Below are 27,767 nucleotides of genomic sequence, written 5' to 3'. Positions count from 1 at the left end.
ACCTCCTTCCTGCTTGAACAGCGGAACAAAAACAGCAGCAGGGAAGAAGTTTGGGTCCTGGCAGAAGCCACCGGGGAGGCGGCAGTGGATTCCCTCGGGATCCGCTGGGAGAAACTCTAATCCGCTTGGCGGAGGAGCCCAGGCGCCCAAGCAAGTTAAAGGAAGGAAAGGTTTGCAGTTGGGAAGCTTGTTCACCGCAAACACGGTCTGTGTGTGTCTTGTGTGTGCAAGAGACAGAGCCACCGGCTACGCAACCCCAACTTTGGTGCAAGGTCAAGCCAGACTTAACCCCAATCTCCCCCTCCCTCCCTCCCTATCTCTCTTCCCCCCCCTCTCCCCCCTCTTCTCTCCCTCCCTCCTATCTCTCTCTCTCTCTCCCTCTCTCTCCTTCTCTTTCTCCCCTATTTTTTTCTCTCCCTCCCTCCCTCCATCTCTCTCTCCCTCTCTCCCTCTCTCTCTTCTCTCTCTCTCTCTCTCCCTCTCTCCCTCACCCTCTCTCTCTCCTCTCTCTCCCCTCTCTCCTTTTTCTCTCTCCCTCCCTCCCTTTTCTCCCCTTCTCTCTCTCTCTCTCTCCCTCTTTCCTCTCTCTCCCTCCCTCCCCATCTCTCCCTCTCCCTCTCTCTCCTCCCTCTCTCTCTCCCTCTCTCTCCTTTTTTCTCCTCTCCTCTCTCCCCTCTCTTTCTTCTCCCTCCCTCTCTCCCTTTCTCTCCGTCCCTCCCCATCTCTTTCTCCCTCCTCCATCTCTCTCTCTCTCTCTCTCTCTCTAACTCCCTCTCCCATCTCTCTCTCCCCTTTTCTCTCTCTTCCCTCCCTCCCTCCATCTCTCTCCCTCCCCTCTCTCCTCTCTCTCTCTCCCCTCCCCTTCTCCCCCTGTCTCTCTTCCCCCCCTCGATATATATACACATGTTACACATTTTTTCTTTAACACACCTAAGTGCTTAGTAAACAGTGTATCCTCCGGGTCGGTTTACGTAGCGACAATAATATTATTTACTTACACGTTGCCGTGATCTTTCAACTTCTAATTTCCAGCTCCGTTATCTAACCCTTGATCAAATGCACCCCAAATCTCTCTCTCTCTCTCTCTCCCCGAATTCTTATTCTCGGTACGGCAAGGGCGCATCCGTTCCTAACTCTTCTCCCCTTCCCCCACCAGGGAATAAGAAGGCCCCCCCCACCCACCCCCGGTCCCACTGCACCTTTTGTCGAAGTAGCTTGCTGCGCACTCTGCCCCACAGCCTGGCGCCCGTGTTGGGGGCTCTCTTGCCCCCCGCGGGGGCTTCCTCCAGGCTATCCAAAGAGCAGCGGTCCACATGTTGGCGGGACAGGTTTGTCGGCTGCACCAAAACCTCCGTCATCTCAGCTTCGAGTACCCCAAAAAACCACCGGAAGGCACCGCTTCCAAGAAGTAAACCTCTCAGTTACTAGCAGGAGGAGGAGGAGGAGGAGGAAGCAGGGCCCATCTCAAAGGGGAAGGGGCTACATTAAAAGGCCCCCCTCCCCGAGTGCAGCACCTCTGGAAGAAGCCTCGGTGCGCACCATCCCTGGACGGGCGAGATGCGCGCTCTGTTTGATGCGGGAACAGCCGGAGAAATCTTTGCTTGGGTTCCTCCCTCTGGTCTCCAGCCCTCCCCCCCTCCCCACCAGCCCTCCCTCTTCCCCACCGGCTTAACCCCTCCAGCACCGAAGCGTTTTCCCCAAACAAATAGTCTGCAAGGGACTTTCTCCAAGGATTAAGAGAGACGGTTAACTCATCCGTTGCCAAAGCAAGCAGACTGTCATGCTCCTGTTGGAGACGGACTCCGAGGGGGAGGGGGAACAGCCGACCAGAGGTTGTGGAGGAGGCTGGGGAAGGGCAGAGGCCGGCTGGGCAGTCAGGGGAGGACCCGGGCTCATCCCCTCTCCATCCTAGGGCACGCAGGGAGGAGAGGATAAGGGAGAGATAAGGGCCCTGATCCCCTTCATGGGCTGCAGCTGTGACAACTGCGTAAGAGTTTGGACCTGCGTACTGGCAAACGCTGGAAACACAACGTGGGAATATCCAGTGGTTCCTCTCTGAGAAAGATGAATGGCATGGTCTACGGGGGAGGAAAGGGCCCTGATCCCCTTCATGGGCTGCAGCTGTGACAACTGCGTAAGAGTTTGGACCTGCGTACTTGAAAACGCTGGAAACACAGCGTGGGAATATCCAGTGGTTCCTCTCTGAGAAACAGGAATGGCGTGGTCTACGGGGGAGGAAAGGGCCCTGATCCCCTTCATGGGCTGCAGCTGTGACAACTGCATAAGAGTTTGGACCTGCGTACTGGCAAACGCTGGAAACAAAGCATGGAAATGTCCAGTGGTTCCTCTCTGAGAAACAGGAATGGCATCGTCTACGGGGGAGGAAAGGGCCCTGATCCCCTTCATGGGCTGCAGCTGTGACAACTGCATAAGAGTTTGGACCTGCGTACTGGCAAACGCTGGAAACAAAGCGTGGGAATATCCAGTGGTTCCTCTCTGAGAAACAGGAATGGCGTGGTCTACGGGGAGGAAAGGGCCCTGATCCCCTTCATGGGCTGCAGCTGTGACAACTGCATAAGAGTTTGGACCTGCGTCACTGAGCAGAATGGCGCTGGAAACACAGCGTGGGAATATCCAGTGGTTCCTCTCTGAGAAACAGGAATGGCGTGGTCTATGGGGAGGAAAGGGCCCTGATCCCCTTCATGGGCTGCAGCTGTGACAACTGCATAAGAGTTTGGACCTGCGTACTGGCAAACGCTGGAAACACAGCGTGGGAATATCCAGTGGTTCCTCTCTGAGAAACAGGAATGGCGTGGTCTACGGGGGAGGAAAGGGCCCTGATCCCCTTCATGGGCTGCAGCTGTGACAACTGCATAAGAGTTTGGACCTGCGTACTGGCAAACGCTGGAAACACAGCGTGGGAATATCCAGTGGTTCCTCTCTGAGAAACAGGAATGGCGTGGTCTACGGGGGAGGAAAGGGCCCTGATCCCCTTCATGGGCTGCAGCTGTGACAACTGCATAAGAGTTTGGACCTGCGTACTGGCAAACGCTGGAAACACAGCGTGGGAATATCCAGTGGTTCCTCTCTGAGAAACATGAAAGGTGTGGTCTACAGGGGAGGAAAGGGCCCTGATCCCCTTCATGGGCTGCAGCTTTGACAACTGCATAAGAGTTTGGACCTGCGTACTGGCAAACACTGGAAACAAAGTGTGGGAATATCCAGTGGTTCCTCTCTGAGAAACATGAATGGCGTGGTCTACGGGGGAGGAAAGGGCCCTGATCCCCTTCATGGGCTGCAGCTGTGACAACTGCGTAAGAGTTTGGACCTGCATACGGGCCAGTGCTGAAAACAAAGCTTGGGAATATCTCTAGTTTATGGTTCCTCTCTGAGTTTGGTGTCCTTCCCAGGTTGTGTTATCTGTGGATGTCCTCCAGCCCTTATCTCGCCTGGGTTGTGTTGTGTTGTGTTCCCTTCTTCTTGTAACGGTTTGCGTGGGAGTTTTTTGTCTTCCCTCAAGAGTATTCAGAGAGGAAGAAATGATCAAGAAAATATTGGGATTGTGCTGAAATGAGTAAATTGACATTTGAAATTAGAGAACAAGAAGATAAACAATTTTATGAAGTTTGGGATCTTTTTTTACCAATGGTTAGAATAATAAAACACAACGATAGAATATTTAGATTTAGGATATAATTTTTTTTTTGATATTACTTTTATAAAACCTTATTAAGATAGATTTGGTATGATCTTACGATTCGTTGCAAAATAAATCAAGTAAATTATAGTTATCTCGTTAAAGCGCGAATTAATAAAATTATAGTTAAATGATTTCTCAGGAATGATACCAGGTTATACAATTGTTGATTGATAATATGAGTTATTATGTAATATAACTATATTAGCATTTAGGAAATGGAGGCACACACACACAAAAATTGTGGTTAAACCAACCGATACACGGTTTGTAAATTTATGAAGAAGGATGATGTTTTTACGTTATATGTTGTATGTTTTATGTGGTTTTGTTTGTTGTTAAAATAAAAAACTTTTTTAAAAAAAAAAGAGTATTCGGAGCTTGGAAGCCAAGTGAAGGATTGTGTTGATTGTGTTGTTTTGTAACCCACACGCTGGGTCATCACACAGGCCGTGGTTTGGAGCGAAAAAGAGAGCGGAGCCAAGAATCCAGCTGTTTCTTTTCGTTTTCTTTTCCCCATGACGGTCGGTCGGGGCTTGAAAAGCAGCGGAAGGCAAAAGGATGCAGACCTCAGAATCGGGGCTTTACAGGTATTCCTCAACTTACGGCGGTTCGATTAGCGACCGCTCCACGCGACGACGGCACCGGGAAGAAAAAAGAAAGCGGCTCCTTATGGCCGGTTTCTACACTCGCAGCCTCCCTGTTGGTTACAGAGCCAAGCAAGAAGCCTGCCAGTCACCACCCCTACTTGTGCGTGTTCCAGGTGGTTCTCGGCTTACGGCAGTTCACTTAGTGACCATTCAAACAGCACTATGGGGGAAAAAAAGGGACCGGTGACCGATTTTTTGCACTCTTACGACCATTACGCCAAATCAAAATCCAGACGCTTGGCAACTGACTCCTATTTATGACGGTTGCATTGTCCCGGGGATCACCCGAGATCCCCTTTTATGACTTTCAGACCAGCGAAGTCGGTGGGGGAAGCCAGATTCACTTAACAACCGGGTCGCTAACTAAGCAACAGCAGATTCACTTAACGACTGAGGCAGGAAAGGTCGTAAAAGGGGGCAAAATTCACTTAGCCACGAAAATTATGGGCTCAATTAAGAAATGGTTCACTTAGCCACGAAAATTATGGGCTCAAATATTGTCGTAAGTCAAGGGCAAGGGATAGAAGGCCACCAAGAAGCCCTAGAAAGTCTGGGCAAAGCAGGGAAATCAAAGGTTTCTGTTCTTCGTTTCTCTTGCCAGCTGTTCATAGCAAATTATTCACAGAACACAACAGAATAAGAGAGTTGGAAGGGACCCTGGAGGTCTTCTAGTCCAGCCCCCTGCTCAAGCAGGAAACCCTATACAATTTCAGACAAGTGGCTGTCCAGTCTCTTCTTGAAAACCTCCAGGGATGGAGCACCCACAACTTTGTCATTCCCTGGGAGTGTCACATACTTACCAGAATCCTAGACTTGAAAGTGACACCAGAGGTCATCTAGACCTACCCAACCGCCCCTTCCTTGGGACAACGGCCACTGAAGTATTTTTGAGAGGCGGATATTCAGCTTCTTGTTGAAGACTTCCTTCGTGTGGAGTAGTAACCGACAGCAATTCATCTATGGGAATACATTTAGTCCCCAACTTATGACCATAGCTGAGCCCCAAATTTCTGTTGTTAAAGTGGGACATTTGTTCCACATTTTACGACCTTCCTTGCCACCGTTGTTAAGTGAATCACTGCAGTTGTAACACGGTCGTTAAGCGAAGCTGGCTTCCCCCTTGACTTTGCTTGTCAGAAGGTCGCAAAAGGGGATCACGTGACCCCGGGACACAGCCACGGTCATAAGTAGGAGTCAGTTGCCAAGCGCCTGAATTTTTGATGTTTTTTTTCAGTGTCGTCGTAACTCTAGTCACTAAGTGAACTGTTGTAAGTCGAGGACTACCTGTATATGCCAGCCAGCGAGAAGGGAGGCAGGCATCCCCAGTAGAGCAAAGGAGAGATTGAAAAAATAAGAATGAAAGAAAACAAGAGAATTCCTTTCCTTTTTATTTTGAAAAAAAACAAAACCCAAACACAATAAAACAACTTTTGAAGCCAATTTTTGCCTTCTGGCTGGGTTCTCTGTCCTCCTTCCCCAAGCCAGCCCTGATGGGATCTACTACATCTCCCATCATCCCCAGACAACTGGCAGGAGCTAAGGGGAGCCGGAAGGAAGTGTGTGAGAGAGAGAGAGGGAATGAGAGAGCATGAATGAGAGAGGGAATGAGAGAAGGGGGAAAAGAATGAGAAAGAGAGAGAGAGAGAGAGAGAAAGAGAGGGAGAAAAAGACAGGGATAGAATGAGAGAGAGAATGAGAGAGAGAGGAGAGAATGAAAGAAAGAGAGAGAATGAGAGAATGAATGAGAGAGGGGGGAGAGAAAGAGAGAGGGAGAGGGAAAGGGAGAGAGAAAGAGAAAAAGAGATTGAGAGGGGGGAGAGAGGGAGAAACAGACAGGGAGAGAATGAGAGAGAGAGGAGAGAACGAGAGAGAGAAAGAGGGAGAGAGAATGACAGAATGAATGAGAAAGAGAACAGAGAATGAGAGAGACAGAGAATGAGAGAACAAAAGAGGGAGGGAGAGAATGAGAGAATGATGAGAAAGAATGAAAGAGAGAATGAGAGAGGGAGAGAGAATGAGAGAATGAGAGAATGAGGGAGAGGGAGAGGGAGGGAGAAACAGACAAGGAGAGGATGAGAGAGAGAATGAGAGAGAGGAGAGAACGAGAGAGAGAAAGAGGGAGAGAGAGAATGAGAGAATGAATGAGAAAGAGAGAGAGAGAATGAGAGAGAGAATGAAAGAGAAAGAAAGAATGAGAGAGAATGAATGAAAGGGGGGTGGCTGGCTGAGGAATTCTGGGAGTTGAAGTCCACTGACTTTCAAGAAGAGATTGGACTCCCATCTGTCAGAAATGGTGTAGGGTCTCCTGCTTGGGTGGCGGGTTGGACTAGATGACCTACAAGGTCCCTTCCAACTCTGATTATCTGATCTGATCTGACCTTTGCTCCAAAGTCAATACAGATAACCCTTCACTTACAACACTTTGTTTAGTGACCGTTCAAAGTTACGGCACTGAAAAAAAGCTACTTATGACCGTTTTTCACACTTACGACCGATGCAGCATCTCCATTGTCACACGTGATCAAAATTCAGACGCTTGGTAACTGACTCATATTTATGATGGTTGTAGTGCTGTGGTCCCTGTGCAGTGTAGTGCTCCCTTTTGCGACCTTCCTGACAAGCATAATCAAATGGGGAAGCCAGATTCACTTAACGACCGTGTCACTTTTAATAATGGAAGTGATTCCCTTAACAACGTGGGCCAGAAAGGTGATAAAATGGGACAAGAAATGTCTCACTTAGCAACAGAAATTTCGGGCTCAATTATGGTCGTAAATCGAGGATTAATTGTATTACAACCATGTTTCATCTTTAACGACCATTGCAGCATTCCCCATTGTCACATGAGCAAAATCAGCAATGGGCTCCATTTGGGCTAGCTGGCTGAGGAATTCAGTTACAACGGCAATGAAAAATAGTGGCTGGGGACCGTTTTTCACACTTACGACCGTTGTAGTATATAATGTATAAAATGGTGGCTAGCTGAGGAATTCTGGGAGTTGAAGTCCACTGGTCGTATCTTCCCTCTAAAGTCAATACTGGTAGTGCTTCTCTTACAACACTCTGTCTAGTGACCGCTTGAAGTTATAACGGCATTGAAAAAAAATGGCTTGGGACCGTTTTCACACTTAATGACCATTGTAGCAATGTAGTGTTGTAAAATGGTGGCTGGCTGAGGAATTCTGGGAGTTGAAGTCCACGGTCATATCTTCCTCTAAAGTCAATACAGGTAGTGCTTCTCTTACAATACTCTGTCTAGTGACCGCTTGAAGTTATAACGGCACTGAAAAAAAGTGGCTTGGGACCGTTTTTCACACTTAATGACTGTTGTAGCAATGTAGCATTGTAAAATGGTGGCTGGCTGAGAATTCTGGGAGTTGAAGTCCACCGGTCATATCTTCCCTCTAAAGTCAATACAGGTAGTGCTTCTCTTACAATACTCTGTCTAGTGACCGCTTGAAGTTATAACGGCACTGAAAAAAAGTGGCTTGGGACCGTTTTTCACACTTAATGACTGTTGTAGCAATGTAGCATTGTAAAATGGTGGCTGGCTGAGGAATTCTGGGAGTTGAAGTCCACCGGTCATATCTTCCCTCTAAAGTCAATACAGGTAGTGCTTCTCTTACAACACTCTGTCTAGTGACCGCTTGAAGTTATAACGGCACTGAGAAAAAGTGGCTTGCGACTGTTTTTCACACTTAATGACCGTTGTAGCAATGTAGCATTGTAAAATGGTGGCTGGCTGAGGAATTCTGGGAGTTGAAGTCCACCGGCCGTCAAGGAATCTTAATTGCCCACCCTTCCTCTAAAGTCAATACAAGCAGAACAAAGAGATGCGTCTCAAACATCTGTCTGGTTTTCTCCGTCAACTGATGGCAGATGTTGTCCAGATCCGGGGGAGAGAGAAAGTTCTGGATTATCTCCAGATTATTGAGGGGGGGGGGGTGTCCCAAAGGACCCCGAGTTCTTCAGCAAATAAAACAGAGCTTTGCACTAGCGCCTCGCACCAACTTGCCCACGGCCAAAGGCCTGCTCACTTCTCTGGCCATTCGGACGCTGGTTTTGTTGTTCCACATTGCAACAAACCCCGACAGGAACCCACAATTCCCAGGAGTCCTGCCCGCCCCCAAAATTCACATGCCTGGAATATCCATGTTCTTCCCGCCCGCCAGCGTGACTCATGCGTGGGGATCAAAGCCGGTTTTCCCAGTAAATAGAGCTACCAACTTTCTAATACTGGACTCGCTCTTCGTCTCCAGACTCGCTTGGAGTTACTCATTCGGAGTAGGGAGGAAGTAGCTCAGTTCCTACTGGGAGGAAAATTGTCCTCCTGTTGCATTTTTCTGGATTGGCAGTTTGAATTTTCCGAACTTGCAGCTGAATTTTCTGAATTTTGCAGCTGTGTTTTTCTGAATGTGTAGCCGGGGTTTTTTTGGGGGGGGGGGGATTTGCAGCTGGATTTTTCGGAATTTGAAGTTGGGTTTTCTGAATTTGCTGCTGCATTTTCCAAACTTCCCATTGCATTTTCTAAATCTGCAGCCGAATTTTCCAAATTTGCCGTTGCATTTTTTTAAATCAGCAATTGAGTATTTTGAATTTACAGCCGATTTTACCTGAATTTGCGGTTGAATTTCCTGAAATTTGCAATGGAATATTTTGAATTTGCCGTTTTGAGTTTTCTGAATTTGGGAGTCACTCTCACTGAGTTTGCAGTTGAATTTCCTGAATTTGCAATTGAGTTTTCAGAATCTACAGCTGAATTTTCTGAATTTGAAGTTTGAATTTTCTGTACTTGCAAGATGAGGAAGGAGTAACCAGAACAATCTGGAACTGAACACACTCAAAACCGTAGAAATGGTGGTAGACTTTAGAAGAAACCCTCCCATACTACCACCTCTTACAATACTAGACAACACAGTATCGACCGTAGAGACCTTCAAATTTCTAGGTTCTACTATATCACATGATCTAAAATGGACACCTAACATCAAAAACATCATCCAAAAAGCACAACAAAGAACGTTCTTTCTGCACCAACTCAGAAAGCTCAAACTGCCCAAGGAGCTGCTGATACAGTTCTACAGAGGAAGGATGGAGTCTGTCATCTGCACCTCTAGAACTGTCTGGTTGGGTTCTGCAACCCAACAGGACAGACACAGACTTCAGAGGATAATTAGGATTGCAGAAAAAACAATTAGTACCAACCTGCCCTCCACGGAGGAGGACCTGTATCCTGCACGAGTCAAAAAGAGGGCTGGGAAAATATCTACACACCCCTCACATCCCAAGACATAAACTGTTCCAACTCCCACCCTCAAAACGACGCTATAGAGCCCTGCACACCAGAACAACTAGACAAAAGGGGAGTTTTTTCCCCAAGCGCCATCACTCTGCTAAACAAATAATTCCCTCAACACTGTCCAACTATTCATTAAGTCTGCACTACTATTACTATTAATCTCCTCATCACTCCTTATCATTCATCCCCTCCCACTTGTGATTGTTGGACTGTAACTTTGTCGCTTGTATCCTTACGATTTTAGGCTGTTTCCTAGTATGATTTGATTGTTGATTGTACCCTATGACTATGATTAATGTTGTACCTAATAATTTTGACTCTTGACAAATGTATCTTTTCTTTTATGTACACCGAGAGCATTTGCACCAAGATAAATTCCTTGGGTGTCCAATCACGCTTGGCCAATAAAAGACTTCTATTCTATTCTATTCTATTCTATTCTATTCTATTCTATTCTATTCTATTCCATTCCATTCCATTCCGTTCCGTTCCATTCCTTTATCTATTCTATTCTATTCTATTCTATTCTATTCTATTCTATTCTATTCTATTCTATTCTATTCTATTCTATTCTTTCCTTTATCTATTCTATTCTATTCTATTCTATTCTATTCTATTCTTTCCTTTATTCTATTCTATTCTTTATCTATTCTATTCTATTCTATTCTATTCATTCCATTCCATTCCTTTATCTATTCTATTCTATTCTATTCTATTCTATTCTATTCTATTCTATTCTTTCCTTTATCTATTCTATTCTATTCTATTCTATTCTTTCCTATATCTATTCTATTCTATTCTTTCCTTTATCTATTCTATTCTATTCATTCATTCATTCATTCCATTCTATTCTATTCCATTCCATTCCATTCTATTCATTCTATTCTATTCTATTCCATTCCATTCCATTCTTTCCTTTATCTATTCTATTCTATTCTATTCTATTCTATTCTATTCTATTCTATTCTATTCTATTCTATTCTATTCCTATTCTATTCTAAAAGGAGTCTGTGGAAGGAGATTTCTGCACCAAAACGCAGGCATTTGATAAAGTAATGAACAAGTCTGTTTTATTATCACACCCACCCCAGGCTAGAATAGAAATAATTCAGAACTGTATTATGCAAATCTGTTTCCAACAGGCTGCAGGGATGACAATTCTATCAAGATGCAACAACACACAACCCTCCTGACATGCGACACGCCCTTCTTCCACACAGGGATGTTAGATTTTACATCAACAATTTGGCAAACACTGCACGAAACAATGGCACAACGCTGACATCAAGTCTCAAAACAAGACAAGCAAAACTCCAAATTTCAATAATCCGGAATATTTCTATTTTTGGAAATTTTTTGCAAGAAACGAGACCTTAAGAGCACTGAGCCAGAGATGGCTGAACTCACACACACACACGAAAAGATTTCAGGCCGTCTAAGAAAGTCTCAACCAGCATAGCAAGTTTTTACAGGGCATCCTCGTTCAATGACTGCCTCGTTTAGCAACTGCTCGCTGTTACAGCAGGGATGAAAAAGTAATTTTGCAAGCAATCGTTGCATGTCTGACCTTCGCAGCTCCATGCAGGAAAGAAAAATTGAAGTCAGATGGTAAGCACAGTTGGAGTTTCACTTAGTGACTGCTCTGCTTAATGATGGCGTTGCCAGTGCTAATTCGGGTCACTAAACGAGGACCCCATCAAAGACATTACAATAATTAATAGATAAAAGCAGTCAAAGCGGCCATGTTTGAAAGCCAGTCTAAATCACGAGCGGATCACCGTTGACGGATTGGGTGCCTGATATTTCTTAGACTCCATTTCAGGCAGTCCTCAGATTACGACCGCCATCGAGCCCAAAGTTTCTGCGGCTGAGCGAGACGGTTGTTAAGTGAGTTTTGCCCCATTTTGCAACCTTTCTGGCCACAGTTGTTAAGTGAATCACTGCAGTCATTAAGTAATAGCACGGTCACTAAGTGAATCGGGCTTCCCTGTGGAATCTGCTCAGCAAAAGGTTGCCAAAGGGGATTACATGTCCACCCCCCAAGAACGCTGTGACCGTCGTAAAAATGAGTCAGTTGACAAGCTTTCGAATTTTGATCATATGACATGGGGATACTACAATGGTCGTAAGTGTGAAAAAAGATCATAAGTCACATTTTCCAGTGCCGTTGTAACTATGAACAGTCAGTAGAAGTTGTAAGGCAAGGACTACTACATACATATGTAACTATATATATATGTATGTATGTATGTATGTATGTGTGTGTGTGTCTGTGTATGTATATACCTGCATTTCATTATTGTCATTACTGTGACAATTAAATACAGTATAAATAAATATAAACATAAATTAACTAAACAGAAACAGAGTATTTGAAACCTTTTATCTTCTGACCTGCCTCTGATTCACCCAGGTGTCATCTCTCCTCCTCTCCTCTCCCCTCCCAGGATCTTCCTTGGCCAATCGGAGCAAATCTCTGGCAGTTGTCTTAGCAACCGTTGCTACAGCAACCCGGGATAAAGTTGGTCCGAGGATGCTGCCTTTCCAGAGAGGCCGTATTTAACCCACCTGCCCTGCCTTGTGAACGGAGCTTTGGAAGTCACAAAAGGAGGAATAACAAAAGTAAGGCAGTTTGGAAGGGGCCTTGGAGGTCATCTAGTCCAACCCCCTGCTCAAGCCCTACTCAAGACCCTATGCCATTTCGGACAAGTGGTTGTCCAGTCCCTCATAAAAACTCTTCCACTGAATAATTGTTCTAGTTGTCTGGAAAATTCGGCATGTTGGATTCTCAGCACAGAATTCACCGGGTCTCAATTTCCTTCTTCCCCCCCACAACCGGTTCCGACAATTGCACACTCCAGCGTGTGCAACTACTTTCAGATATAATTCCCGGCATTGAAAAAAGTGACTTTAGGAGTGTTTTTCACACTTACGACCGCTGCAGTATCCCCATGTTTACGCCATCAAAATTTAGACGCTTGGCAGCTGACTCGCACTTACGACGGTTGCAGCATCCCGGGTGAATCATGTCTGAGCAAGCAAAGTCAACGAGGAAGCCGGATTCACTGAACGACCGTGGGACTAACGTTAACAACCGCGGCGATCAGCTTAACGACCGTGGCGAGAATGGTCGCAAAACAAACCAACATTCACTGAACCGCTCTCTCTCTCTCTCACTTAGCAAATGGAAATTTCAGCCTGGATTGTGGTCGTAAGATGAGGACAACCTGTCCTCAAATACAAACTCAAGCACCGGCTTTGGAGAAAGTCTTGAATTCCTAGCGGCGCCGTCTGATATTTTCGGCATAACGAGGCTCGGCGCGAAAGAGCGAGGACAAAACGACAATCTTGCACCATTCGCAGAGAACAAACAACACACCTGAGCATTTTTAAGGTCTGGCTCCGAATCCCATTGGTAGACGAGTGGAACAATCATGACAAATATCAAGAACGAATTTCTCCACATATTTCTATCACACTTGCAAAAAAGTACATTTCCTTAAACCCACACCGAAGGAGATGTTCTTGGTAGCGCCGTAAAGGACAGGGGTGTTCCAATTGTGTTCCCCAAAAACCTTACAGGTGTCCCTAAGAAATTGCAAGTAATTTATCTATTCATTTAGGAGATTTATATTGCCGCCTATATAAAAACAATAAAACTAATAAAAGAATCATGTATAATAAAATAATAAAATAAAACAACCTCCCACCCGCTCCCCTCCGGTGACAACACATCGTACGAGCCATTTAATGATCCTCAACTTAAGGCCACAATGGAGTCTGGAATTTCCGTTGCTAAGCGAGACGGTTGTTAAGTGAATTTTGTCCGATTTTACCTTTCTGGCCTCACTTCTTAAGGGAATCACTGCAGTGGGTAAATGAGTCACACGGTTGTTAAGTGAATCTGGCCTCCTCATTGAGTTTGCTTGTCAATAGGTCGCAAGAGGGGATCATGTGACCCCGAGGCACTAAACTGTCAGGATTCCGGCAGTCGCCCCTAATTAAATCATGAGTCTCGAAGCCGAGCTTCAAAACCTTCAAAGGATTTATTAGGAGCGCGCATGTCAGCATGACCTGCATAAAGACGGTTCTGAGACACGTAATTCACTGTCGCCCTTGACCCTGGTTTCTCCCCTGCCCCCACAACCCCTCTGGGTGTATCATAATTCATATTCTCCAACCGAAACACGTTCATAGCTGAGAGTCAACAATCACGTTCTCCAATTAGGAATTTTCCCGGCAGAAATTCCGGTAGCTTAGTTACAATCTTTGCAAGATAAGAATGGAATGCACTTTCGGTTTTAAGCTGCCAGCATTGCTCTTTCAAATTTATTTCGCACTTCATGGCAACTCTAAAACAGGCCTAGAAATGTTTTATGAATTGACAAATTCAGATTTTAAATACCTATTCCAACTATTTACAAAGTACCTTATGATTCTTCACTCTTGACTTCCTGTATCTTTTATGTACACTGAGAGCATTTGCACCAAAGACAAATTCCTTGTGTGTCCAATCACACTTGGCTAATAAAGAATTTTCTATTCTATTCTAATTTCTATTCTATTATTTTCAAATTCTATTCCATTTTCAAATGTTTTATGAGTTGACAACAACTGTCAGGAGCACATGCCAGTTGCCAAGTGTCGCCAATGTTGATCACGTCACCAAGGGAAGCTGCAATGGCCGTAAAGTGTGAAAAATGGTCACAAGTCACTTTTTTCGGGGCTGTTATAACTTCCAATTGGTCGCAGTTGTGTTATTAACTGAGCAACTGCGGTGATTCATTTAAACCCCCTGGCAAGAAAGGTTGGTAAAATGTACTTTTTAATATATTCATAAAGGACTTAGATGAGGGAATAGAAGGGGAACTCATCAAATTTGCAGATGATACCAAGCTGGCAGGAAGAGCCAACACCCAAGAAGATTGGCTCAAGATCCAGAGGGATCTTGACAGACTCGAACCCTGGGCCCTATCTAATAAAATGAAATTTAATGTGGAGAAAAAGCAAGGTTTTACACCTGGGCAGGAAAAGGCAACGGTCCAAGTACAGAATTAGGCAAATCCTGGCTCAAAAACAGTTACTGTGAGATGGACCTTGGAGTCCTAGTGGACAATCACTTAAAGATGAGCCAGCCGTGTGCAGCAGAAGCAGCCCCCAAAAATGAATACAATCCTTGGTTGTCTAAACAGAGGCATAGAACCAAAATCAGGTGTGAAGTATTAGCACCGCTTTGTAAAGCCTTAGTAAGGACCACACCTGGAATATTCTGCATCCAGTTTTGGTCTCCACGTGACAAAAAAAAAGATGTTGAGGTTTTGGAAAAAGTGCAGAGAAGAGCGACTAAGAGGATTAAAGGCCTGTTAAAGAAGAGACTAGACAGTCTCTGTTTTTGTCAAATTGCATACGATTTCTTGCTTGAACAGGGGGTTGGACTAGATGACCTCCAAGGTCCCTTCCAACTCCTTCCTTTCTTTCTTTCTTTCTTTCTTTCTTTCTTTCTTTCTTTCTTTCTTTCTTTCTTTCTTTCTTTCTTTCCTTCCTTCCTTCCTTCCTTCCTTCCTTCCTTCCTTCTTTCTTTTCCTACCTACCTACCTACCTACTGGAGGTTTTTAAGAAGAGACTGGACAGCTGCTTGTCTGAAATGGTATAGTATCTCCTGTTGGAGCAGGGGGCTGGACTAGATGACCTCCAAGGTCCCTTCCAACTCTGTTCCTTCCTTTTTCCTTCCTTCCTTCCTTCCTTCCTTCCTTCTTCCTTCCTTCCTTCTTTCTTTCTTTCTTTCTTTCTTTCTTTCTTTCTTTCTTTCTTTCTTTCTTTCTTTTCCTACCTACCTACCTACCTACCTACTGGAGGTTTTTAAGAAGAGACTGGACAGCTGCTTGTCTGAAATGGTATAGTATCTCCTGTTGGAGCAGGGGCTGGACTAGATGACCTCCAAGGTCCCTTCCAACTCTGTTCCTTCCTTTTTTCCTTCCTTCCTTCCTCTTCCTTCTTCTTCCTTCCTTCCTTCTTTCTTTCTTTCTTTCTTTCTTTCTTTTCCTACCTACCTACCTACCTACTGGAGGTTTTTAAGAAGAGACTGGACAGCTGCTTGTCTGAAATGGTATAGTATCTCCTGTTGGAGCAGGGGTTGGACTAGATGACCTCAAGGTCCCTTCCAACTCTGTTCCTTCCTTCCTTCCTTCCTTCCTTCCTTCCTTCCTTCCTTCCTTCCTTCCTTCCTTCTTTCTTTTCCTACCTACCTACCTACCTACCTACTGGAGGTTTTTAAGAAGAGACTGGACCGCTGCTTGTCTGAAATGTATCTCCTGTCTGAGCAGGGGGTTGGACTAGAAGACCTTCGAGGTCCCTACCAGCCCTATTCTGATTCACATAGCAGGTTGCCTCCTTCCCTTAGCTCAACCGTGGTTGTAAAACGAGCATTACCTGTGCCCATTTAGGTATTCTAATTATAATGTTTATAATCCGGGCACCTCAGTGTAGCAAACCTACGTCCCTAAATGGCAAATCAGTTCGCTGGCATTGGTATCCCCGAATTATAATAATTCTTATTTTTGTCCTTAATCCAAGGGCATTTTTTTCTCTTTCTCTCTCTCTCTCTCTCTCTCTTCCCGGGCACAATCTATCTGGGACAGACTCCGACTGAGACGATAAACGTACAGATGGAGAAGAGAACAGCGAGACAGGAAAAAGCACGCCTCCAACGGGGGGAATTACTGTCTTGGCACAAAGGAACCGGCGGTGCCACAGCCTGGCATCGGGGTGGGTGGGTAGGTGGGGGGGCACAGCTTGAGAAAGCATCCTGCTGGCACCCCCTCCCCCTTCCTGAGAGGAGGGGAGGATGAAACTTGAACCCCTGGCACACGTCGAAGAGCTTGCAGTAAAAAATGCTGCTAGGTGATAAAACAGCCCCCCCAAAAAACCTTTGGGTGAAAATCTGCAAGGCCCCAGGAGAACGATGCGTTGCAGGGAGTCCTCGGCGTACGACGGTTCGTTTTCGTGACCGTTCGTTACTAGTTACAATGGCTCTGAACTAAAAGGGCCGTTTTCCCCGCGTGACGACCGTTGCAGTAGCCCCCCCCGACGGTCACGGGATCAAAATTTCGGACACTTGGGCGAGGGATTTACATTTATGACGGTCACCCTTCCCAACCGGCAAACTCAACAGGGGGAGCCGGATTTGCTTAACGACCGTGTTCCAAACGGAAGCATTGCAACGACTCTCTGATAACAACATAGGTGGCCGTAAAACGGGGCCACACGCTCTCACTTCACCACGGCCTCGCTTAGCAATGGGAATTGGGGGGGCTGGCGTGGTGGTCGTATGTCAAGGACGACCTGTAGACCCTACCGAGAGGAGAGAAATTAACGGTCTATCCTAAAACATTCCTAGGCCTGTTTTAATAGTTGCCATTAAAAAAAAAATGAGGAGTGGGGGAGGAAGGAAATCTGGAAAAGTAGTGACGCAGTTTGGAAGCGAAAGTACATTCCAACTCTTTATCTTTAAAAGGTTGTAACTGAAATGCCAGAGCTTCGGCCCGCAAATATATTGAAGTGGAGAACGTGAATGATGACACCCTGCCTGTCATGCCCCTGTCAGAATCTGATTTGGAGGGGGAGGTCAAGCAGCGGACAGGGAGCGGGAGTGTGGCTCCGTTGGGTGCGGAAGAAACTGGGGAAGGGCAAAGGCCGGCTGGGCAGAGCAGGGGAGAGGTAGAACAAGGGAGAGGGAATTTGGAGGAAGAGCCAGGCCCATCCCCTCTTCATCCTAGGGCACTCAGGGAGGAACGGAGAAGGGAGCAACGGGGGTTGCGTGGCTTACGGGGGAGGAAAGGGCCCCGATTCCCTTCATGAGCTGCAGCTGGGAACACAAGTGTTTAAAAAGGGAAGCTGCGCACAGCAACTTGTTGGGAGAAAATCATGAATTATCTGGTATCCTCAAGGCTTACCTGAGTTCCTGGCATCTTCCCAACTGTGTGTGTGTGTGTTTTGCTGGCCTTTCAAGCCCACTGGGCAGCAGTTTGAAATTGAAAGCACATTCCGGCTGTTATCTTTAAAAGACTGTAACTAAAATACCAGAGCTTTTGCCCACAAATGTATTTAATTGGAGAACACGATTTATGACACCCAGCCCAGGGCTCAGTTGGAGAATCTGATTTATGACACACCTGGGGGGAGAGGGGAGGCGAAACAGGGTCACACGTGACAGTTAAATTATGTATGCCAGAGTTGGCTTCATACAGGGCAGTGCCAGTATGTCACCTCTAAGGAATCCTTTGAAGTTTTTTGAAGTTTGGCTCGAGGATCACGATTTAATTAGGGCAATTGCTGGAATCCTGACATTAACAGCTGGGCATGGTAACCTCTCTCTCTCTCTCTCTCTCTTTCTCTCTCTCTCTCTCTCTCTCTCACACACACACACACACATTCTCTCTCTCATTCTCTCCCTGTCTGTTTCTCCCTCTCTCTCCCTCTCATTCTCTCTCCCTCTCTCATTCTCTCCCTCCTTCTTTCTTTCTCTCTCGTTCTCTCATTCTCTCTCTCATTCATTCTCTCATTCTCTCCCTCCTTCTTTCTTTCTCTCTCGTTCTCTCATTCTCATTCTCTCTCTCATTCATTCTCTCCTTCTCTCCCTCCTTCTTTCTTTCTCTCTCGTTCTCTCATTCTCTCTCATCTCTCTCTCTCTCTCTCTCTCTCTCTCTCTCACTCACTCACACACACACATTCTCTCTCTCATTCTCTCCCTGTCTGTTTCTCCCTCTCTCCCCTCTCATTCTCTCCCCCTCTCATTCTCTCTCCCTCTCTCATTCTCTCTCTCATTCATTCTCTCATTCTCTCCCTCCTTCTTTCTTTCTCTCTCATTCTCTCTCTCTCTCTTTCTCCGTTGAATTTTGCAGCAGTTCAGATCGTAGGAAGAGAAATAAAACAGGAAGTGGAAAAGAATTGGAAAAGGAAGGAGAACACAACGCTCTAACTATGTCAGCTCGACAAAAACTCCTAAGGAGTCTGGCAATCTCCTTTTCGGACACAGTTTTAAAATAAAAGGTGCATTTAAAAAAAAAAGAAATTGCATCTCATCCGATGAAGTTGAGCTTCAGCCAACAAGACTTTCCGCCTTTGAATAAAAAAATTCTTCGCCAGAAAAGAGGTTGCCAGACCCAGGCTGATGTTTGCAAAACCCTCCTAAACAAGAATAAGGAAAAAAAACACCCTATTTAAATCAGGTTCTAGCCAAAAGTTTCTGGTTTTGGATGAACAGGGTCGGTCAAAATAAGGGGTTTCTGGAATTCCAGATTTTTGGCTACTTGGAATGAAACGCTCTCTTGCAGAGATCAGAGTAGGTTCCTCCTTCCTGGCACTAATGACGTTGCCTAGTTGGGTCATGAAACGCCAGGAAGAAAACCATCAAGCTCAGAGAGAACCAAGGTTAACACCTTCCCTCCTTCCTTCCTTCCTTCCTTCCGTCCTTCCTTCCTTCGTCCCTCCCTCCCTCCTTCCTTCCTCCCCCTCCTTCCTTTCCTTCCTTCCCTCCTTCCTTCCTTCCTTTCCTTCCTTCCTCCCCTCCTTCCTTCCTTTCCTTCCTTCCGTCCTTCCTCCTCCCCTCCTCCTCTCTCTTACAAATTCCACTTCTAGCATTGATGACGTTACCTAGTTGGGTCATGAAACGCCAGGAAGAAAACCATCAAGCTCAGAGAGAACCAAGGTTAACACCCACCTTCCTTCCTTCCTTCCTTCCTTCCTTCCTTCCTCCCCCTCCTTCCTTCCTTTCCTTCCTTCCGTCCTTCCTCCCCCTCCTCCTCTCTCTTACAAATTCCACTTCTAGCATTGATGACGTTACCTAGTTGGGTCATGAAAGCGCCAGGAAGAAAACCATCAAGCTCAGAGAGAACCAAGGTTACACACCTTCCTTCCTTCCTTCCTTTCCTTCCTTCCTCCCCTCCTTCCTTCCTTCCTTCCTTCCGTCCTTCCTCCCCTCCTCCTCTCTCTTACAAATTCCACTTCTAGCATTGATGACGTTACCTAGTTGGGTCATGAAACGCCAGGAAGAAAACCATCAAGCTCAGAGAGAACCAGGTTAACATCCACCTTCCTTCCTTCCTTCCTTTCCTTCCTTCCTTCCTCCTTCCTTCCTTCCTTCCTTCTCCTTCCTCCCCCCTCCTCCTCTCTCTTACAAATTCCACTTCTAGCATTGATGACGTTACCTAGTTGGGTCATGAAACGCCAGGAAGAAAACCATCAAGCTCAGAGAGAACCAAGGTTAACACCTTCCTTCCTTCCTTCCTTCCTTCCTTCCTTCCTTCCTTCCTTCCTTCCTTCCTTCCTTCCTTCCTCCTTCCATTCCTTCCTTCCTCCTTCCTTTCCTTCCTTCCTCCTTCCTTCCGTCCTTCCTCCCCCTCCTCCTCTCTCTTACAAATTCCACTTCCTTCTAGCCTTGATGATGTTACCCAGTTGGGTCATGAAATATCTGCAAGAAAACCACCCAGCTCAGAAAGCACCAAGGACCCCACATTATTCCTCCTCCTTGTGATGACCCGAAGGGACGTGGCCCAAAGGCAACACAGTCAGATAAGCAAGAAGAGTCCCTTTATTATCTCCAACTTTGCCCCCAACGTCCAGGTTACCTTCTGGGCTGGAAAAAAACAAACCCTCCCAGGAACAGCCTTGGGCTGCAGAGAATCAAGTCCAAAACGTGGTCGACAAAAAAAATGTCACTATAAGTCCAATCAAGGCAAAAGGAAGTCCTTAGTCCGGAGCAACAATTCCAGATTTGAAAACATTGCAAAACTCACGTGGTTGGGAAGACACCAGGAACACAGATCCGCCACGTCGATACAAGATAAACTCATGTTTGTTCCCAGCCGCTGCCACACGCAGCGTGCATCTCTTTTAAACTCTCTTCCCAGCTGTGGCTAATGGAGGGGACCGTGGCCCTTTCCTCCCCCGTAAGCCACACATCCCACGTTGCTCCTTTCTCCGTTCCTCCCTGCGTGCCCTTGGATGAAGAGAGGGTAGGCCTGGGTCTTCCTCCCAATTCCCTCTCCCTTGTTCTACACCTCCCCTGCTCTGCCCAGCCGGACTTTGCCCTTCCTCGATTTGCTCGCCAGCCAACAGAGCCACCCTCCTGCTCCCTCTCGGCTGTTCGGCTTCCTCCTCGCATTCAGACTCTGACAGGGGCATGACACTCCTCTTCCTCCTCCTCCTCCTGCACACAAATGTCACTTCCTTATGGTATTGATGATGTTACCTAGTTGGGTCATGAAACGTCCGCGAGAAAAGAATCAACCTCAGAGAGCACCAAGGACCCCTCAGCCATCCTCCTCCTCCCCATCCTCCTCCTTCCTTCCCCCTCTCAGAGAGCCACACTCTCCCTTCTAGCATTGATGGTATTACCTAGCTGGGTCGTGAAACGTCTGCAGGAAAACCACCAAACTCCAAGAGCACCAAAACACAATTGCCCCGAACTACAAATATTGTCTTCCATTTTGCTTTCTTTATAACTCTTGCCAATCCCGGAGTACGACGCAAATCGTGAACAACACCAAAGTGGTCCCAGCTCTTAACACCAGTATGAAAAAGCAACACATTGAATCAAGCTTTTGACTGTTTTTCTAAGCTGCCCCTTGTTCGTCACATTTATTAGTCCAACTCTCGAATTGCAGGGGTGGGGACTTCGACTCCCAGAATTCCCCAGCCGGCATCCTGCCATGAATGGACTCCAATGAAAGTAAGCAAAGTTGAGAAATATAACATTAGAGAGTTGGGTAGAAGACGGACAAGGACCATTCCAACTATGTTATTCTTTTATTAAAACAATAAGAAAGCAGGCTGGCTGGGGGATTCTGGGAGTGGAAGTCCTCCCCTCTTAAAGCAGGCTGGCTGGGGGATTCTGGGAGTGGAAGCCCTCCCCTCTTAAAGCCTGCTGGCTGGGGGATTCTGGGAGTGGAAGCCCTCCTCTTAAAGCAGGCTGGCTGGGGGATTCTGGGAGTGGAAGTCCTCCCCTCTTAAAGCAGGCTGGCTGGGGGATTCTGGGAGTGGAAGTCCTCCCTCTTAAAGCAGGCTGGCTGGGGATTCTGGGAGTGGAAGTCCTCCCCTCTTAAAGCAGGCTGGCTGGGGGATTCTGGGAGTGGAAGTCCTCCCTCTTAAAGCAGGCTGGCTGGGGGATTCTGGGAGGAAGTCCTCCCCTCTTAAAGCAGGCTGGCTGGGGGATTCTGGGAGTGGAAGTCCTCCTCTTAAAGCAGGCTGGCTGGGGATTCTGGGAGTGGAAGCCCTCCTCTTAAAGCAGGCTGGCTGGGGGATTCTGGGAGTGGAAGTCCTCCCCTCTTAAAGCAGGCTGGCTGGGGGATTCTGGGAGTGGAAGCCCTCCCTCTTAAAGCAGGCTGGCTGGGGGATTCTGGGAGTGGAAGCCCTCCCTCTTAAAGCAACCTGGCTGGGGGATTCTGGGAGTGGAAGTCCTCCCTCTTAAAGCAGGCTGGCTGGGGGATTCTGGGAGTGGAAGCCCTCCCTCTTAAAGAAGGCTGGCTGGGGGATTCTGGGAGTGGAAGCCCTCCCCTCTTAGCAAAGCAGGCTGGCTGGGGGATTCTGGGAGTGGAAGCCCTCCCTCTTAAAGCAACCTGGCTGGGGGATTCTGGGAGTGGAAGTCCTCCCCTCTTAAAGCAGGCTGGCTGGGGATTCTGGGAGTGGAAGTCCTCCCCTCTTAAAGAAGGCTGGCTGGGGATTCTGGGAGTGGAAGTCCTCCCCTCTTAAAGCAGGCTGGCTGGGGATTCTGGGAGTGGAAGCCCTCCCTCTTAAAGCAACCTGGCTGGGGGATTCTGGGAGTGGAAGCCCTCCTCTTAAAGAAGGCTGGCTGGGGATTCTGGGAGTGGAAGCCCTCCCTCTTAAAGCATCCTGGCTGGGGGATTCTGGGAGTGGAAGTCCACCTATCATAAAACATGGGGGCGGGGAGGGTTTCATCTGTTTTCTTGACCTGCTAGTTTTCTCCTTGCAAGGAGAACGCAACCCACAGCCTCCTCTCCCTCCGACTCGTGAAAGATTTGTGAAAAGAGACCGCTGTTTCCCCCACACACACACCCCGCAGCCACGTGTGCTACAATCCCCGCACCTGGACTTGCCACTTGCCCACGATCCGATCGACAATTTCGTTGTTGTCTTTGTTCAGCTTAGTCTTGTCGTAGCATTTCTCGTAGCAGAGGATGCGCAGGTACTGGGAGCCTTCCAGCTCAATCTCAAATTCCTGCAGAATCAGACAGCGAGGGAGAAGTTTAAGAGAAGCAGCCGCCGTTTTAGAGAACGCGAAGAAGAAGAAAAAAGCGAGAATACAGGCAGTCCTTGACTTACAACCGTTCACTTAGTGACGGTTGTAAGTCACAACCGGGGCTGACAAAAAAGGGACATAGGACCAGTTTTACAACGGTTTCAGCATCCCTTGTGCTCAGGCGATCTCAAATTCGGACACTCGGTACAGGCAGTCTTCCGACATACAACGGTCCATTTTAGTGACCGTTTGAAGTTACGACGGCAAGGGAAAAAGCAGAGTTACGACCAAGTTTCACACTTACGACCGCTGCAGCATTGTAGAGTTGTAATTGCAGGAATGTCCTTATCTTGGATGGCAAACCTCAGATAAGGAATGTTTATAAGCAAATACAACTCACTAATGTAAAGGAGGATTAGAGAGAGGAAGTAAACATATGTTGGACTTTAACTAGAGATAATTAATTGTGTTAATTACTATGCTAAACAGTAACGAAAGTTAAGCAGAAACCAAAGTTAACCAACGTTGGAGGATTACTAAAAATGTGTATAAATGCAAGACTAGACTCCAATAAAGTCCATCAGGATTCAATGGATCATGATCAAACACCTCGGCTGCCTCGTCATTACGACACAGCATAACCCTGGCGACGTGATCCAAATTCAGACGTTTGGCAACGGGTTTGATACTTATGATGGTCGCAGCGTCCCTGGATGGGGTGGAGGGGTCACAGGGTCCCCTTTTGCGACCATCCAACGAGCAAAGTCAATGTGGGTGGGAAGCCTGATTCACTTAATGACCATGGGACTGACTTAAGAACTGCGGTGGTTCACTTAACAACAGTGACACGAAAGGTCATGAACAAAAATTTGGTGGCCCCCATTGTGGTCATGAGTCGAGGTCCCCCTGTATTACAGCAAATTGTCAAATAATTACACCATGGAAACATGACTAAACACAAACTCATTTTCAGAGTAGCCATGTTGGATCATACAAGAATTCCTTGACTTCACGGCCGTTTAGTCAGCCCAAACTTGCCAGTGCTGAACAAGGTTAACTGAGTTTTGCCCCGTTTTACGTCCTTGGGGGCTGTTCAGCGAATTGTCGGTCGTTAAGTGAATCCGACTTGGCTTCTTGGGAGGTCACTAAAGGGAGATCACGAGATGCCCCGGGACGCTGTGACACGTCATAAATATGAATCGGTTGCCCCAAGCGTCTGAACTTTGATCCAATGAGCCTGGAGATGGTGTAACGGTCGTTAAGTGTGAAAAAAGGGCAGCTCTATGACGGTCGTATGTCGAGGACTAGTATTGCCCGCAGTAGAGCTTTTTCTAGAAACGAAAGCAGGCACCTTCTCACACTGGCAACAAGAATGACTCTGGCAAGAGTCCGGAGGCCTTTCAATTGGATTAATAAATAAAATAATCGAATTCCCAGCTGCCTTCTTAGGTCATCTTCAGCTTGTACAATAAATTGATAATTGCACATCGTTTCTTTCCGAGAATTCTTTGTTGAGAAATGGCTGGGGGTGCCCCACATGGGTTCAGACCATTATTTTTTTTATATTTATTTTTAGGATTTATTCATAAGCATTTTTTTAGAATACAGCGTTTTGTCCGGGTATATTATTTACAAAAAAAGCATAGCTAATACTGTAAAAAATATTGTCCCATTTACAAATAATAAGACTAATAATACATAATAGCACATAAATTAACAGCTCTGATAATACTATGATACGGGGGGTGGATTGGATGCTACTGGTTCAAACTGCCCACAGAACCAGTAGTAAAAGTATTTGCATCCCACCCGTGCTATGATAGTTCCCATACCGTACAATTCCCATTCTCTGTGTTTAACTCACTCATATTCTTAATACTTATAGTGATTATAGTTATATCATCCCTGTTTTTAATAAGATTGTTCATCCTTTTTCTTCCTCTAACTTCTACCCCTTGTTTTTAACCACTCATAAAAATGTCAAGAAGTAATCTGAGTCTTCTTTTTGTCTTTTATTTTTAATCTGTCCAGCTCAGCCTGCGTTCAGATCGTTACAAGGTCACCTCAAGTTATGACCGCAACCAAGCCCAAAATTTATCTCGCTAAGGGAGTCCTTTGCTGAGGAAACTTTCGCCCATTATATGGCTTTTCTTGCAAAGAGAAATGTGAATTATTGCATTTGTCGTTCAGTGAATCATTGCATGGGTGAAGTTGGTAACCACCGCTGTTAAGTGAATCACTGCAGTTGATAAGTGGGTAACCCGGTCGTTAAGCGAATCTGGCTTTCCTTATGGATGTCAACTCATAAAATATTTCTATGGGCATTTTGGAGTTGCCAACAGAAGGGGAGAAAGGGGTTTTGAAAATTATTTTGCCCTGGTGGGAAACAGTGGGGAGGCACTCTGTACCTGCTCAGAGGCATTGCGGATGGCTTACCTCGTTCCACTGGGGCTCCGTTGTGTCCCGGAAAACGCGTGTTTTGGCTTTGCTGACAAAATACCCGAAAGAGTCGACTTCCAGAGTACAGTAGAGGTCTAAGGAGATTAGGAAGGAAAATAGGAAATCCATTTTATCTTTCGAGTGGGGGAATCTCTTAAAATTCATCCCTCAGGTCAGAGTTTCCTAACTTTGGCTGGCTGGGGGATTCTGGGAGTGGAAGTCTTCCCCTCTTAAAGCATCCTGGCTGGGGGATTCTGGGAGTGGAAGTCCTCCCCTCTTAAAGCATCCTGGCTGGGGGATTCTGGGAGTGGAAGCCCCCCTCTTAAAGCATCCTGGCTGGGGATTCTGGGAGTGGAAGTCCTCCCCTCTTAAATCAACCTGGCTGGGGATTCTGGGAGTGGAAGTCCCCCTCTTAAAGCATCCTGGCTGGGGGGATTCTGGGAGTGGAAGTCCTCCCTCTTAAAGCAGGCTGGCTGGGGGATTCTGGGAGTGGAAGCCCTCCCTCTTAAAGCAGGCTGGCTGGGGGATTCTGGGAGTGGAAGCCCTCCCCTCTTAAAGCATGCTGGCTGGGGGATTCTGGGAGTGGAAGCCCTCCCTCTTAAAGCATCCTGGCTGGGGATTCTGGGAGTGGAAGTCCTCCCTCTTAAAGCAGGCTGGCTGGGGGCTTCTGGGAGAGGAAGCCCTCCTCTTAAAGCATCCTGGCTGGGGGATTCTGGGAGTGGAAGCCCCCCCTCTTAAAGCATCCTGGCTGGGGGATTCTGGGAGTGGAAGTCCACACCTCTTAAAGCATTGTGGCTGGGGATTCTGGGAGTTGAAGCCCTCCCCTCTTAAAGCATCCTGGCTGGGGATTCTGGGAGGGGAAGCCCTCCCTCTTAAAGCAGGCTGGCTGGGGGATTCTGGGAGTGGAAGCCCTCCTTTCTTAAAGCATCCTGGCTGGGGGATTCAGGGGTGGAAGCCCTCCCTCTTAAAAAAGCCTGGCTGGGGGATTCTGGGAGTGGAAGCTTTCTGATCTTGGGAGGTTTACTTGCAGATGTTTGATGACCCAGCTAGAGAACATTATCAGTGCTAGAAGGGGGGATGTTTGCAGGGAGGAGGATGGGGGGGAGGACTGTGGGTTCCTTGGTTGATTGGGAGCCCCAGATGATCCATCCCTTGCAAAATGACCACACAATAGGGGGTTCGCCTGGATGACCCCTGATCCTCCCCGGGTGGAGCTGCAGCTGGGTCCAATTATGCTATACAAGGCTCTGGAGAAGGGAAGCCCCAGGGAAGATCCCAATAATAATAATAATAATAATAATAATAATAATAATAATAATAATAATAATAATAATAATAATAATAATGTAATTAGATCCACTCAATCAATCTGGCACTTACTGGCAGATTGCTTGAAGCCCTTGACCGAGTGGAGAATGACGTGTAGAAAGCCGCACATTCCTTGAAGTTTGTCATCTGTGGAGGAGGGACCATAAAGAGAGAGAGAGAGAGAAAGAGAGGGAGGAGAGAAAGAGAGGGAGGGAGGGAGAGAAAGAGAGAGGAGGAGAGAGAAAGGAAGAGAGGAAGAGGGGGAGGGGGGGGAGGGAGGGAGAGAGAGGGAGGGAGGGAGGTAGAGAAAGAGAGAGGAGGAGAGAGAAAGGGAAAGAGGAAGAGGGGGAGGGGGGAGGGAGGGAGAGAGACGGAGGGAGGGAGGGAGAGAAAGAGAGCGGAGGAGAGAGAAAGGGAGAGAGGAAGAGGGAGAGGGGGAGAGAGAGAGAAAGGGAGAGAGAGAGGGAGAGGGAGGGAGAGAAAGAGAGGGAGGGAGGGAGAGAAAGAGAGAGGAGGAGAGAGAAAGGAAGAGAGGAAGAGGGGGAGGGGGAGGGAGGGAGAGAGAGGGAGGGAGGGAGGTAGAGAAAGAGAGAGGAGGAGAGAGAAAGGGAAAGAGGAAGAGGGGGAGGGGGAGGGAGGGAGAGAGACGGAGGGAGGGAGGGAGAGAAAGAGAGCGGAGGAGAGAGAAAGGGAAAGAGGAAGAGGGAGGGAGGGAGAAAGGGAGAGAGAGAGAGGGAGGGAGGGAGTAGGAGGGAGAGAAAGAGAAAGGAGGAGAGAGAAAGGGAGAGAGGAAGAGGGAGAGGGGGAGAGAGAGAGAAAGGAGAGAGAGAGAGGAGGGAGGGAGGGGGGCAGAGGGAGGGACAGAGGGAGGGAGAGAAAGAGAGAGGGAGGGTGAGAGAGAGAGGGAAAGGGAGAGAGAGTGGGAGGATAGAGGGAGGGAGGGAGAGAGAGAAGAGAGGTGGCTTTATTTATTTATTTTTCTTCCCACAAATTTTTATTTCATTTCCAAAGTTCCTACGCAAAACGAAAAGGAGAAAAGGAACCAACAACCATCCAACAGTAAGGATATAAATTTTTGTTTTTTTTTTTAAAAAAAACCATTTACCAAAAAAGGCAGGA

General features: G+C 46.9%; 1 protein-coding gene across 3 annotated transcripts in view; it reads right to left on the bottom strand.

The window, feature by feature from the left end:
* Positions 1-27,767, bottom strand: part of ABR (ABR activator of RhoGEF and GTPase) — a 146,019-nt gene that overhangs the window by 52,690 nt on the left and 65,562 nt on the right. For 2 of the 3 annotated variants that reach the window (XM_087924469.1, XM_087924473.1), the window contains 3 exons: positions 26,721-26,795; positions 25,338-25,435; positions 22,749-22,880 (listed from right to left, as the gene is read on the bottom strand). In XM_087924469.1, the coding sequence (XP_087780595.1) occupies positions 22,749-22,880; positions 25,338-25,435; positions 26,721-26,795 (305 nt within the window). Of the gene's footprint in view, positions 1-1,199; positions 1,583-22,748; positions 22,881-25,337; positions 25,436-26,720; positions 26,796-27,767 lie in introns of those variants that run through there. The other variant, XM_087924479.1, reaches the window with a different exon arrangement.

This window comes from Pseudonaja textilis, chromosome 1, assembly GCF_049901715.1.
Source record: "Pseudonaja textilis isolate UNSWEBS1 chromosome 1, rPseTex1.2, whole genome shotgun sequence".
NCBI classification, from domain to species: domain Eukaryota; kingdom Metazoa; phylum Chordata; class Lepidosauria; order Squamata; family Elapidae; genus Pseudonaja; species Pseudonaja textilis.
The sequence above is the reverse complement of the archived record's forward strand: the minus strand, read 5'-3'. Positions and strand labels throughout refer to the sequence as shown.